The sequence below is a fragment of the Gobio gobio genome (genome assembly GCF_949357685.1).
Source record: "Gobio gobio genome assembly, chromosome: 7".
Classification (NCBI taxonomy): Eukaryota; Metazoa; Chordata; class Actinopteri; order Cypriniformes; family Gobionidae; genus Gobio; species Gobio gobio.
In genome coordinates this window covers 31,785,744-31,800,555 of record NC_137103.1, presented here as the reverse complement: position 1 = coordinate 31,800,555, position 14,812 = coordinate 31,785,744, and the positions used below count along the sequence as shown (strand labels likewise).

Sequence of the window (14,812 nt, the reverse complement as noted above, 5' to 3'; positions counted from 1 at the left end):
CCATATCTCAGGGATGGGCAGTTCTTTCCAGGAGACGGCGGCAGGGCCGCTCCTTCCACCGGTGGAGGGCCGGGGGAGAATCTTTTGTTCAGCTGCTGGCCCCCGGGTCAGCAGCACCCTAATGTGGTTAAAGAAAGAACTGACAACCCCATCCCTGAGCCCCCAGAGATCGGTGACGGCAGTGCACGCCACCCTCGGGTCTCGCCACTCTCGTCCCTCTCTGTCGCCAGCCCCCTGGCAGAGCAGACCCCAGTGGAACGCGAGTCCTTCCCTGGTCTCCTCTGTCAGGGCGCAGCCGTTAACCGTGCCCCGACCCCGGGACGCCCAACAGCCTCCCCTGTCCGGGCCGGTAACGCTGCCTCGCTGCCCCACCCGGGGTACGTCTGCCGTCCGCATGACCCCGTTGGTGCAGTCTCTGGAAGCGTGGCTTCAGCTTCCGGGGCTGTCCCGCTGGGTTGCGCGGACCGTCAGGCTCGGCTACGCGATTCAGTTCGCGCAGGCTCCTCCCCGTTACAGGGGAGTCCGCTATACAGTGACCGGGGCCCATGCCCCCGTCATGCGTGCGGAGATTGCCACTCTACTGGCGAAGGGTGCGATCGAGCCTGTCCCTCCGGCCGAGATGGAGTCGGGGTTCTACTGTACCCAAGAAAACCGGTGGGTTACGACCAATCCTGGACCTTCGCATCTTGAACCGATCCCTTCACCGGCTTCCGTTCAAGATGTTGACTGCGAAACGCCTTTTCGAATGCGTTCGTCCTCAAGATTGGTTTGCAGCGATCGACCTGAAGGACGCCTACTTCCATGTCAAGGTTCCAAGGGTCAACATGTGCTTGTCCGGTCAGACAACACGGCCGTAGTAGCGTACATCAACCACCAGGGCGGTCTACGCTCCCGCCGTATGTCTCAACTCGCCCGCCATCTCATCCTATGGAGTCAGAAGCGCCTGAGGTCTCTTCGTGCTGTCCATATTCCGGGAATCCTGAACCACGCAGCCGACGAGCTCTCGCGGTTTCAGCCTCTCCCGGGAGAATGGAGACTCCATCCCCAGTCGGTTCAGCTGATTTGGGAACAGTTCGGCGACGCACAGGTAAATCTGTTTGCCTCCCACGACTCTTCCCACTGCAGCCTGTACTATTCCCTGACCGAGGGCACGCTCGGCACGGATGCACTGGCGCACAGCTGGCCGCGGGGCCTACGCAAATATGCATTCCCCCCAGTGAGCCTACTCGCACAGCTCCTGTGCAAGATCAGGGAGGACAAGGAGCAGGTCCTTTTGGTCGCCCCGTACTGGCACGGCCGGACCTGGTTCCCCGAACTCATACTCCTTGCGACAGCCCCTCCCTGGCCTATTCCTCTGAGACCGGACCTCCTTACTCAGAGACGGGGCACCCTATGGCACCCGCGTCCCGACCTCTGGAGCCTCCACGTGTGGCTCCTAGACGGGACGCGGCAGGTTTGAGTGGCCTACCACCTACGGTGGTCGCCACCATCACTTCCGCTAGGGCAGAGTCCACTCGGCATGCCTATGCGTTGAAGTGGAACCTCTTCGTCACCTGGTGCTCTTCCCGCCAAGAAGACCCCTGGAAATGCCCGATCGGGTCCGTGCTTGAATTTCTCCAAGAGGGGCTGGAGCGAAGGCTGTCTCCCTCCACCCTCAAGGTATATGTGGCCGCAATATCTGCCCACCACGATCTCTTGGAGAACAAGAAGGTAAGTCAGCACGACCTGGTCATCAGGTTCCTGAGGGGAGCGAGGAGACTGAATCCTCCTCGCTCTCCTCTCGTACCCTCTTGGGACCTCGCAGTAGTGTTAAGTGCTCTGCAGAGACCTCCCTTTGAGCCTTTGCGGTCGGTTGATATTAAGTTCCTGTCTATGAAGACGGCTCTGCTGACCGCATTGGCCTCCGTTAAGAGGGTCGGGGACCTGCAGGCATTTTCGGTTGACGAAGCGTGCCTGGAGTTCGGGCCGGCCAACTCTCACGTGATCCTGAGACCCCGGCCTGGATATGTGCCCAAGGTTCCCACCACTCCGTTTAAGGACCAGGTGGTGAACCTGCAAGCGCTGCCTTTGGAGGAGGCAGACCCAGCCTTGGCATTGCTCTGTCCAGTACGCGCCCTCCGCGCCTACGTAGACATGACGCAGTGTTTCAGGACCTCAGACCAGCTCTTTGTCTGTTATGGTGGAGAGCGGAAGGGAAGTGCTCTCTCAAAGCAAAGGCTGTCTCACTGGATAGTGGACACCATTGTTTTGGCTTACCAGCAGCAAGGTCGCCCATGTCCCCTTGGTGTGAGGGCACACTCCACTAGGAGTGTGGCCTCCTCTTGGGCTTTAGCGCATGGCGCCTCGCTAGCAGACATCTGCAGAGCTGCAGGCTGGGCGACACCCAACACATTCGCCAGATTCTACAATCTCCGAGTGGAGCCAGTGTCCGACTATGTACTCGCCCCCCCGAGGGGCCGGTAATGGACCAGGCTCAGGTGTCTTCGCTTGCTCGCCATTCCACTCCACGGACTGGATACGTGCGATTTTTTCCTCAGGTGAGCTCCCCGAGAGCCCTGAGCTCCTCCAGCACTGTCGACGCCGACATCAGTTCAGTCTGCCCTTTCGAGCCCAGACCCTCATGTCCGGCCAGGTGCCCCATGTGCATGGTTCCCCTCCGGCGACCCCCACATGTGTATTTCACCGTAAGCCTCCGCAGTGAGCGGGTTTCTTCCCTTGGCGTGTCCCCGCCACCCCTAGGGTTAAAAATCCACCTTTGGCTGGTACCCTAGAGATCTTCCATATGCAGCCCCTACCGGCTCATATGTGCCTCTTAAGTCCTCCCCACGGGTAGGCATCTTGGCATTCACTCACTGGGATATGCTTCCCAGTGTACCTTGGTATTCCTGTGTTAAGTGGGAGTCCTTCGTCCGTTTTAGTCTTACGACAGGGTACTCACACTTACGCAGGGCGCTGGAAGACAGCTGAGTGGCGGGATTATATTGGGACCCCCATTCGTTAGTCACTAACGTTACGTCGTAGTGACTGAACGAAAGGGAACGTCTCGGTTACGGATGTAACCCTCGTTCCCTGAGGAGGGAACGGAGACGTAACGTCCCGTTGCCACTTCAGCTGTGCTACCTGGAACGCAGGAGTTCAGTCTTGGCTCCTCAAGCAGGTAACATAATGCGATATTGCCACGTACTTCCTTATATACTCACGCGGTGAGGCGGAGTTACGTATGCAAATTCCGCATGCCCCATGGCATTGGCACGCCATTGGGCGTTTTCTCTAAGCTCGAAGATGATAGGCTTCTAAGCGAAACCCCCATTCGTTAGTCACTAACGTAACGTCTCCATTCCCTCCTCAGGGAACGAGGGTTACATCCGTAACCGAGACGTTCACATACTATTCCATCAACTAATCCACCCAACAACAGTTTGAATTTGGTGTTTATTGGAGCAGCACTAGTTTATGAAAGAGTGTGCGATTGAAAGAGGATCCACCCCAACAGCTGTGCAACTAAAAACACGAGCAGCTTGCTCTTCCATACCATTCCACCCTCTCAAACTCTTTGAAAGACCCTGCCTGTAAGTGGCCAATAGTCATTTATTTCATACATTGACAGCTATAGATTTGAAATGGCTATTGCAGTTTTTCGGTTTGTATTTTTACTCTGGTCATAACAGGTCACTTGGCTTTGTCAGCATCTCAAAACTTTTGACTCTTTAAACCCTTACATAAGCTGGTGTGAATTGCCCTTGAGAAACCGTACGCACATCAGAGCGAATCTGACATATTCCTTTGAGCGCCGACACAATGAATCTGAATGGCCTATGCTGCCTAGATGGCTTCATTCATCATCTGGATATGTCTCACAATGCCATGTGCCATAATCAAAGCAGCATAATTATTATTATGATATTCATTTCTATAGACGGCATTTGCCCTTAAGAAGGTCAGTCTATCATCTTTGGGACCAGGACATCTAATCTTTGCGAGCGGCGAAAGTGTGAGAAATAGATTGAGAATCGCAGAAAAATATGTAAGAGAAGGAAATTGCAAATGACCCCCAGGTCACTCGGCCACAGATACAGTTATTCAGTGGCCCAGAAATCAGATTGTGGTGCTGAGGGGGAGGAAAAATCAAATTGAGAAAGAGGACTGGAGGCGACACAGTGCACGTCAATGAAGATAAGAGGAATGTGGAAAAATCCACAGGGACCTAAACCTGAGTGTACAGAAAGGGTTTTAAAGTTTTCCGATTTTCCATTGCAAGTTTATAAGTATACAGACATGACATTACCGTCTTCATCCGCCTGTCCTGCAGGTAAAGGATTATCCCTCTTTCACACGGCAAGCATCAGCAGCACGTATGTGAAGCAGCAGCATGACTGCAAGAGCAGGCTCTACCTGTACCTATGCTACTGCTTTTTTCATATTGTTTTATGATCCCTCCTTATAAAGTGTTTCTGTGCCTCTCCTCTGTAGTAGCAGTAAAGGTTTTAATGAAACACTGTGGTGGAAAAAAACTCTTGCCCATGTTCCGCTCTGTCATCAGCAAGATCCGCTGATGTCTGCACACACCGTGCAGAGATATTTTTGCTCTGATTTTCAGGGCTCAAAAACAGTGCACATGCACCGAACACATCTATCTGTTCATTTGTGCGTTAGACTGAGCAGAACGTGGACATTTTTTACTGTTCAAGTTATACTGAATTAACTTTTTGTAAGTAGACCAACACAGATTAGTTATTGTAGCAAAAAAAATATCATTTTAATTATTCATAAAAAATGTCTCAAAATAAATTTAAATAAAAAGTAATACTGCTTTGCAGGAGCAATATGAAATGGAAAGGGGTAGCACTTTAAAATAAGGTCTCATTTGTTAACAGAAGTAATTGTATTAATTAACATGAACTAACAATTACCAGTTACATTTTATTTTATGGTGTTCGTGTTACAGTGCATTTAATTTTAGTTATTACTACAGTAACTACATGTGACATCTGTTACAAGGACACTGTAAAGTAAAGTGTTACCCAATGACCAATACACTTGTTACAGTATTTATTAATAAAAATGCAACTGATTAACTAATGTTAACAAATACAGCTTTTGATTTAACAATGTATTAGTAAATGTTGACATTAACATGAACTAAGATTAATAAATGCTGTAGAAATATTGTTCCTTCTTAGTTCATGTTAACTAAAGTAGTTAACTAATGTTAAAGGAACTGTATGTAGGATTGTGGCCAAAACTGGTACTGCAATCACTTTCAAATTACTGTAGAGAGGTGTATCCCCTAACCCCCTCCCCCCTGACTCGAGGTTGCCAGACAGGCTGCAGGATCCAGCAGGAACGTAGGCTGCTACAAGGAGCTTCCAATGGCAAGTGGCGAGTCCTACACAGTAAGTTTTCCTTTCTTTCTGTTAATTATGTTTATGCTTCATGAGAGATGTTTTGTGAAGTAATTATGTATCGCAAAAATTAACTAATGGCGATTGGTAAAATCTTAACCAGATTAGCTGGCAACCCTTAATGTCAATGTAAATTCTTAATGTCTAGTGACATATCAGGGCCATTTTATGATTAATTGAAATATATTTCTTACATACAGTTCCTTTAAGTAATACATTTTTTTTTTCAAAAATCCTTCCATTAACTCACCCTCATGTCGCTCCAAATCCACCCCAAACTTTAAAAAGGGCAACGTTATAAATACATGTTGTATACATGCAGCTAATGTGGCCTTAGGGTTCAAATCGCAATGAAACGGAAGTATGTCAGATCTTTTCTTCTGTATTATGAAAAATGAATTATCAGAAAAAGGTTGGGGATTTGGTTGTTAAATTTGATTGGAGGCAGATCAGAATGTGAGATTGCAGATGAATGTAACAAAGGGGCGGATTTAGCCCGGCTAAATTATTGGAAAAGTCTGGTCTCACCACGGAGAAGTCTGTCATTTAACTGGAAGATTATATTTTTGGAAGATCAATATTTTGATTAAGAATAACAAGGTCAGAAAAGGATGATAAAAAATGTTTTCTTCAACAATCAAATTGGCTTGTCTGCTCATGACACCTATATCCTCCCAAAAAGCTAAACGAAAGAGAACTTTTCAGTCTACCACATTTCTGTCAGTTTCAAAATATCTTGACAAGTTTGTGTCAGATTTGAATGTATTAATGGACAAACACATATGTCACTGCGTCCATCAGTAAAATCTGTAACTAGAAACCAAAAATCTTTCTAACATCCTTCTGCTGCTGCTGAGAGGTTCATCATGACCACAAAACTGAATTCAAGCTCACTTGTTTATAGGGCTAGTCACGAGATTCTGGATATGACACGCACACACACGCACACACACACACACACACACACACACACACACACACACACACACACACACACACACACACACACACACACACACACACACACACACACACACACACACACACACACACACACACACACACACACACACACACACACACACACACACACACACACACACACACACACACACACACACACACACACACACACACACACACACACACACGCAGACAGTCCTGTGGGAGCCTTAGTTAAAGAGCTCTTCACTATTCCCTTCTCTGTGCTTTTCTGCAACTGATTTCCTCAAACAATCTGGTGTTTCTCTCCAATTCTCTCTTTCCTCCATGGCCTGAGGTCGCATCAGCCTGGGATTTGAGGCTGAAGTGGTAAGCGCTCCTATCTCACCCAACCATATGTCACGCATCTCGCCTCAAAAGAATACCTCTCCCTCTCTCCTCTCTCTACATTCTCATATTCCCTCATTCAAGCTGAGAGTCAGTGATTCTCTGAGAGAAAAAGCCTTTTCAATGAGTTTACTAATGGGCATGTGCTCTCATGAGCCAGTCAAGTGACTGCAGGCCTACTGAGGTTGATTATAGACAGCTGGTTGAGAACAGTGCCTGGTTCTGTCAGCAATAATATATAAGGCATTCGCTGTTGATTCTCCAATATTCCTCTGGAGGGAAATATACAGCTGTATGAATCACATACAGGAAACTGCTAAATACTGCTGCAAAGATACAAACAGTTTTTAAGCTGGATTTCATTCCTAATGCTGATCGGTGACTAAGAATGCAGTGCTCATTCAACACACTCATAGTTTAACCGAAGAGAGCAGCTTCATAAGCTAACTGCATTGCATCAGTGTTTTCCTTAAAGGGAAGCTAAATTTTGTAGTTGAACTCAAATTGGTTGTCAGGTTTCTCAAATGAAGCATCTTTTTTGTAGTGGCCTTAGAGATACATATACATAATATTCTGGCCCGGTTTCACAGACAGGGCTTAGATTAAGCCAGGATTAGGTCTTAGTTCAATTAGGACATTTAAGTAGCTTTTATAAACGTACCTTAGAAAAACACATTACTTGTGTGCATCTTTAGACAAAACAATTGCACTGACATATTTTGTTACTTTCAGTTAAAACAGCTCAAACATGCATTTTAGTCTGGATCTAGGCTTAAAGGGATAGTTCACCCAAAAAAGAAAATTATGTCATCATTGTATTTCTTCTGCTGAACACAAAAGAAGATATTTGGAAGAATGTTTGTAGCCAAGCAGATCTCGGCAGCCATTGACTACCATAGTGGGGGAAAAAATACTATGGTAGTCAATGGCTGCCGAGATCTGCTTGGCTACAAACATTCTTCCAAATATCTTCCTTTGTGTTCAGCAGAAGAAATAAATTCATACAGGTTTGAAACAACTTGAGGGTGAGTAAATTATGACAGTAATTACATTTTTGGGTGATCTATCCCTTTATGCCTTGTCTGTGAAACCGGTGGTAAATATATATAAATATATATATATACAAGTGGCCTGTCACTGACATATAAAGGTCATAGAATTTTAGGTCAAAATTATCAGTATTTTTGCTTAGGCAAGAGCACATAAATTGTCATATCCATAATTATTGAGTCAGTAGAAACAGAACAAAATTTTAAAATAATTTTGGGGAAAAAAAAAATATATATATTTTTTAAAGTTGCAAACAAAGATCAGTCATCTGAATTATTTTAAACTTACACTCTAAAAAAAAAAAGGTTCTATATGGCACCAAAAATGGTTCTTGGCTCGTAATCATAGGGGAACCTTTTTAAGTGCTATATTTTGGTGCTTCAGTGGTTCTTCAGCGGTTCTTCAGAGGTTCTTCGCCGGTTCATTGACTAAGGTGCTATATAGCACCCCTACCATACACAGAACATGTTAAGATATAATATTAAGACATATAGAACCTTTTTTTTTGAGTGTATTGTAAAGAATTACTTGCATTCCATTAATTCAACAGCGTATATTCTTATTGTTAAACTAAAATTATAATAAAATATTATTGACATTATTATTATTATTTCAAAAAACGTAAACCATACCCATCCTGGCACAAACTGATAAAAGATAAAAGTCCATCACTAGTTCAGTAACCTCTGCTGGTCCATTGCAGCCACAAATACAGATGTGCAGACTGTCCTTCATTTAACAATTCCCAATTAAAAACAATGTCAAGATAAAGTGTCAATGCAAGGTGGATGCACATGCAGCTGTTGTACTGAGGAGAGATAAAGACCAACAAGCAGTTTGTCTGCTATTTTTTCCATCGCATACTGGGGGACTTGGATGTGAGGGTTTTCAGAACAGAAGATAAATCAACATTTTGGCTTGCTGTTTTGTTCCTCTGAGGAACACACACACACACACACACACACACACACACACACACACACACACACACACACACACACACACACACACACACACACACACACACACACACACACACACACACACACACACACACACACACACACACACACACACACACACACACACACACACACACACACACACACACACACACACACACACACACACACACACACACACACACAGCATTTGTCCTGTAGCTGGAAAACATCTACAACCCCTCTGGTTCCAACTTTGTTTCATCCTCCTCCAAAAACAAAGCAAAGTCTTGTCCTATTTCCCTTATTTATTCTCTCCCGTCTCTTGGCTTAGCTTCTTCCCTCAAATGTTTTCGATCTATCTTCTTCCCTGTTTGAGATATATTTAATTTTCTCTCTTTTAAAATAAAATAAAACAAAACAAAACGAAAAAACTTAATGTCACATCAAGAAGTCATCAATTAGCACTCTTCTGTCTCCAGGGATGCAGCTTATGTCCCATTGCCAACACACAACAGGTGATGGCTTGCTGGGTTCTTTGAAAATTGATCCAAAGCCTCTGATCTAAAATATAACCTTGTAACTTGGCACCGTTTCTGATCTGTGGCAAGGCTTAATCACAATGCACACAGCTTTTAGAATGACAAAAAAGCCCAAAAGAAAAGCATAATAAGATGGAGATGACAAACAGCATTGTCATTAAATTGAGCACAAATAATTTTTTTTCATGAACCCCCTTTCCAATAGTCACTTATTTGATTGTTTTTCAGTTACTTTTTGAGTACAATAAAAAAGTCAGCATTTCTTTTTTTTGAGTCTCAGTTTTCATTATTTTAACAGGCTGCACACAAACATCATATGATCAAATCAAATGAAAGGAAGATGCAGAGTGAAAGTACATTTCAAGTGCCATAAGAATAGTTTCAAAATTATATATCCATTAAAATATCACAACATTCAGAGTATTCTGAAATATACTCTTTAACCTGTTTATATATATTCAGTGTATTCCACACAGCAGGAAATACATCATTACTCAACATTAAAGATATTAAAGATATATAAAATCCTGTGGGTGTGGCCAATGTAATTCAAATGCCATCTCATACATTAAAAGGGAGGCTATATTTAAAGGTACACTGTGTAAATTTTAGCGGCATCTAGCGGTGAGGTTGCGAATCAAACCGCCCACTGCTCACCCCTCCCTTTCGAAGCCCATAGAAAAGCTACGGTGGCCGACACAGGACAAAAATGTTGTCGTCTGATACAGCAGAGAGTAGCTAGCGCTCTGTAGAGCAGTTTGTCCGTTTAGGGCTACGGTAGAAACATGGCTCCGCAAAATGGCGATTTCACTTTAAGGGGACCTGCGGTGTATGAAGATAGAAATGGCTCATTCTATGGTAATAAAAACATAACGGTTCATTATGTAAGGTCTTTATACACCACTGAAAACATATTATATTGCATTTCAATAGATCCTCATAAATATTACACACTGCACTTTGAAATTTTGTCCAACCCTGTTTTCAACATTATTCGTATGGATCATGATATATGATGTCTTTTTCAAATCACCTTTGCATGTTTGACCTCATCTCTTTGTAGCATCGAGTATTTCTAGTCACTAACAGACCTTTTTATGGAATTATAGATCTCATTATAGAGTACACCTCATTCTTGCTAGAAAAATTGCCAGATCATAGTAGTCTTCTGTAACCCCCACTACTCAGAAATGGCCATTTCATCATGCAAACTGCACTCAGCACCAATTTTTTGGGCATGTTTTCACCATTTCCTGATTTGCATAATTCCCTCAGGTGCTAAAACAATGTAAACTGCATGTATAAATAAAGGACGCTATCAGCTGGCGCAATTCATTCATGGTGAATAATCCCCAAAGTGTACTAATATGGATTTCTGTTGATTATCAATAGCATTGCTGTATTTTGACTCTCATGTGCTTGTTATGCTGTCGGCTATGTTTTCACAGCTGGTTGTTTCTGATTTAGTAAACATATTCCATATCTCAGATTCAGAGCTACAGCACCACCATCACCCACTGTCAAACAGATCACTGGTATGCCAGTTGTTAGAAACTGTTTTTGGGAACAACCAAAAGTCAACAAATTGGTTTGATGTTTCAGTTGTTCCACTTTACTTTCTTGTGAGGCAGCACATACTATTTATATTCAGATATCATATAAGATAGACAGAAATACACAAAATATGTACTTTTATTCAGCAAGGACATATTAAATTGACCAAAATTGACAGTAAAGACAATGTTATAAAATATTTATATTGCAAATAAATGTTCTTTAGAACGTTTTATTCATAAAATAATCCTATGTATCACAGTTTCCAAAAAAAAAAAAATTGCAGCACAACTGTTTTCAACTATTATAATAAGAACTGTTTCTTGAGCAGCAAATCAGCATTTCAGAATGATTTCTGAAGGATCATGACTCTAAAGACTGGAGTAATGATGCTGAAAATTCAGCTTTGCCATCACAGGAATAAATTACATTTTAAAACATATAAAAATAGATAACAGCTATTTTAAATTGTAATAATATTTCACAATATAACTGTATTTTTGATCAAATAAATGCAGCCTCTGAGAGCATTTAAGAGACTTCTTTCAAAAATATCACCAATCTTTTGAACTCACACATACATAGTAAATAATGTGCACTACGATCATATATCATGCCTTACATAAAAAATATGACTACACACACATTTGCATTTCATTGCCAACATACACAAACCACAAGACCCAATTTCTTTTCCAAATGGTGTGTGAAATTCAGAGCAGTCTGCTGTACTAAATGCCACCAATCCACATCCAAACACACCCACTAGATAACGCCGCACTCTGTTGTCACAGCTTGTGCTGACACTCATTCAGTATAGTGCACAAAACTACAGAATACTTACGAACAGGTCTGGGTGGTGTGTCAAAGTTGCTTTCAGCAGAGGTTACGGTAAGTGCTTGTGGTGTGGAGTTGGCCATTACAGACATGTGAAGGAATATTTGGCAGTGAGATTGAGGGGGACAGCTGTGGGAGAGTGTTCTCAGGGATGATGAGATCGCTGTATAGAAAGAGAGAGAGGGCAATTGCTTCACTCCAGTGTGCTCTCAGGGAAACAGTGGGAGGAAATAGCAGGAGTGTTTCGTTTCTCGTTTATGGTCTGAGATAAAACACATAACAGATTACAACATCCAAATCCCAATGTGAATATTGTATAATATTTGCACTTGGTTTTCTAACCATTATTTACAAAAGCCACACTGCATGTTTACATGTTTATTAAAGGATTAGTTCACTTGGATTTTTCTCCACATAATGTATTTCAAGGCAACCAACGGGTTGAAGGTCCAAATCAATGCAGTTTCAAAGGGCTTCAAATGGCTTCAGAGGGCTCTGCACGATCCCAGCCGAGTGCTTTATTTTAAGTGGATGCATCAACCTCCCATTTTGCTGACTGAGTCCACATTATACACTAATGCTGAAAGTATGAGTCAGTAAGATTTAAAAGAAAAAAAAAAAGAAAGGAATTTCAGCAACAATGCATTAAATTAACAGTTAAGACGTTTATATGTTACAAAAGTTTTTTGTTTCAAATAAATTATGTTTTTTTTCATCCAAGAATTGAGAAAAAAATTTACGGTATCCACAAAAATATTAGAATAGCACATGTTTTTAACATTAATAATACGAAATGTTTCACCAAATCATAATATTGGAATGATTTCTTGAGGATCATGTGCATCATTGATTCTGTTATTTTTTTATTAATTTTTTACTGTGAAGCTGCTTTGAAACAATATGTATTTAAATCACTATATAAATAAAAGTGACTTGACTTGACAAAAGACTGAGCCTATATAAGAGACTTCTTTCAAAAACATAAAAAAATCTTACAGACCCCAAATTAGGAAGTCAGTGCTGATACCCAGCTGTCAACCCTAACATACAGTATATGTTTAAGTACTATTGACAGAGGTTCTGCAGCTGTAGATCTGATATGCTTTAAACATTATACTGCTTTGTGACACATTGGATTAAACTCAATGGCTCTTATTTAGCCTTTGTTGACCTTTCTGGCAGTTAATAAACAAAGGAAGAGGCCTTTAAAGACCCTGGGCCTTATCGCTCACAGTGAAACAACAGAAACCCACATTTCCTTCTCTCTCCATACAGAGTCCACACCCAATGCTTCCTTCCTGAAATCAAGCAATGGACTTCTATTTACATATCAAATGTATCGTACACTAACATTCTTGTGATTTTAGTTTGTAATATTGGCAGGAAAAGAATGCTAGAAACTTTTTGCAGTTTTAAAGGATGGACTTGACAAGGCTACTAATTTATAACCTTGTTTGACTCCATAAAGTTGTGTCAATGTTTATGCCTGTGGCTGAATTAAATGCTCTCATAAATGTTATATGTGTTGATGGGAAACAAGTTTTTCACTTTCACACTCTAATTTAAGATTCGTGTGATTTAGTAATTTCTAATTCGTGACTCAGTGCTAGAATAAAGCAATTTTTGCTTATTTTCATTTGAGCTCTTCATTATTTAAAGACAACAGTGTTAATGTCAACTGTGTTTTATTTTAAGCTCTATGTACAAACATTACTTTACTATTTCCCACTTGAAGCTTTCACACAAGCCTAAGGCAACAGGACATATTAGTCCCCGCATGAGTAGCAAAGCAATTTAAATCTAACTGTTTAAAAGTAATTTGCCTATTTTCTCAATGTTAGTCTCTACTGTAATGATATATGCAGATTCACATAAAATAAAAGTTTCATTTTCCAGACAAATATAGTGTCTACATATGAATGTCTTTGCAAAACTGTACTTTTGGACTTGATAGTAAGGAAAAAGCAGCCAGCATGTTCCCAACAAGGAATGAAGTCAAGACAATTAAAAAGCATCCTAGATGACAACTCATGAAATTGGCAGAATAATCTAAGCAAAAGTTTTGAAGAAGCTAACATATACGTTTCGAGTTTTTCTCAATGGGGTCTGTTGTTTTCCAAAATATATTCTATTGTGTTTCATAAAAAAAAGTCACTGGTTTAGATCGACATGAGAATGAACAAATGATTATCATTTTTGTATAAACTACCTTAAGATAAACATAACTCAATGAGTTCATTGCCAAAGGGTCAAATATTAAACAAAAGTTTTTAAAAAACCCATCAGTATCGTGAGATATAATTCTCTGTGTGTTTGGAGTATAATATGTGTGCAGCTTAAATTAGCAGGGCAGATGTCACTCACAACTGTTTGTGGTTATTTGCTAGCCTGGCATGTTTCATGTCTGTCACTCAACACCTTTAAACTACCACAACCCTTTCGAGGACCAGACGCTCTTTTATGAAGAAAAGCTACAGTTTTAAATAAACTTAACATGTTGTTCTGACCATGGGAGAAAAGCTGGGCAGATGTAAATAGTAGAAAAGAATTTGGACAATACTTATCATCATCTAAAAATTGTCTTAACTCATTCACTTCACAGCTTAATTCACATAGTACGACACTTAAAACATACATTTTAATCTGCAAACAGCACGTTTCATGGCAGCATGCTTTACTTAAAATACAGAACTGAGGTCTAACTCACCAACTTTTTCTCAACAATTCTCCCACAGCCTGCAAGCTGTTCTCCTGTCCTTTTTCTAGGAACAGAAATACTTCCTTGACTCAGACTCGGAGAGTTGTTCTTTCACTTTCTAAAAGGATGGAAATAATATTATGAATCATAGCAGAGGTCTTTTTTTTTTTAGACCCGTTAAGTTTAAATGTATAGCACGTGAACTTCCCCTTTCAGTCCTCTCTACCCTTAACACACTGCTTTACTAATGGTTTCTTGTGTTCGACCAATAGCCGGGCAGGCTCCTCCTCCTGAATAAGGCACAACTGAACAGACTCCTCCTCAGGAATAACACACAGCTGCTGTCAGACTGAGCTCAAGGAAGGGGAGATGGTTTGGCTGTGAGGAGGAAAGACAGAGGCAATAGTTATGCAGACTAAGCATATGGTGAAATCTTACATTTTTTGAGAAGGGTTTACA

General features: G+C 41.8%; 1 protein-coding gene across 4 annotated transcripts in view; it reads right to left on the bottom strand.

Annotated features, from left to right (window-relative positions):
- The window catches only part of gypc (glycophorin C (Gerbich blood group)), a 35,075-nt gene extending 20,476 nt beyond the window's left edge, over positions 1-14,599 (bottom strand). For 2 of the 4 annotated variants that reach the window (XR_013816908.1, XM_079821959.1), the window contains exons 1-2: positions 14,363-14,599; positions 11,663-11,818 (exon numbers count right to left, since the gene is read on the bottom strand). Coding sequence is in view for 2 of the 4 variants with exons in the window: in XM_079821959.1 (XP_079678085.1) it covers positions 11,663-11,747 (85 nt within the window). In the remaining 2 variants the exon portion in view is untranslated. The remainder of the gene's footprint in view (positions 1-11,662; positions 11,819-14,362) is intronic. The other 2 variants (XR_013816909.1, XM_079821960.1) reach the window with 2 other exon arrangements.
- Positions 14,600-14,812: the final 213 nt, after the last annotated feature.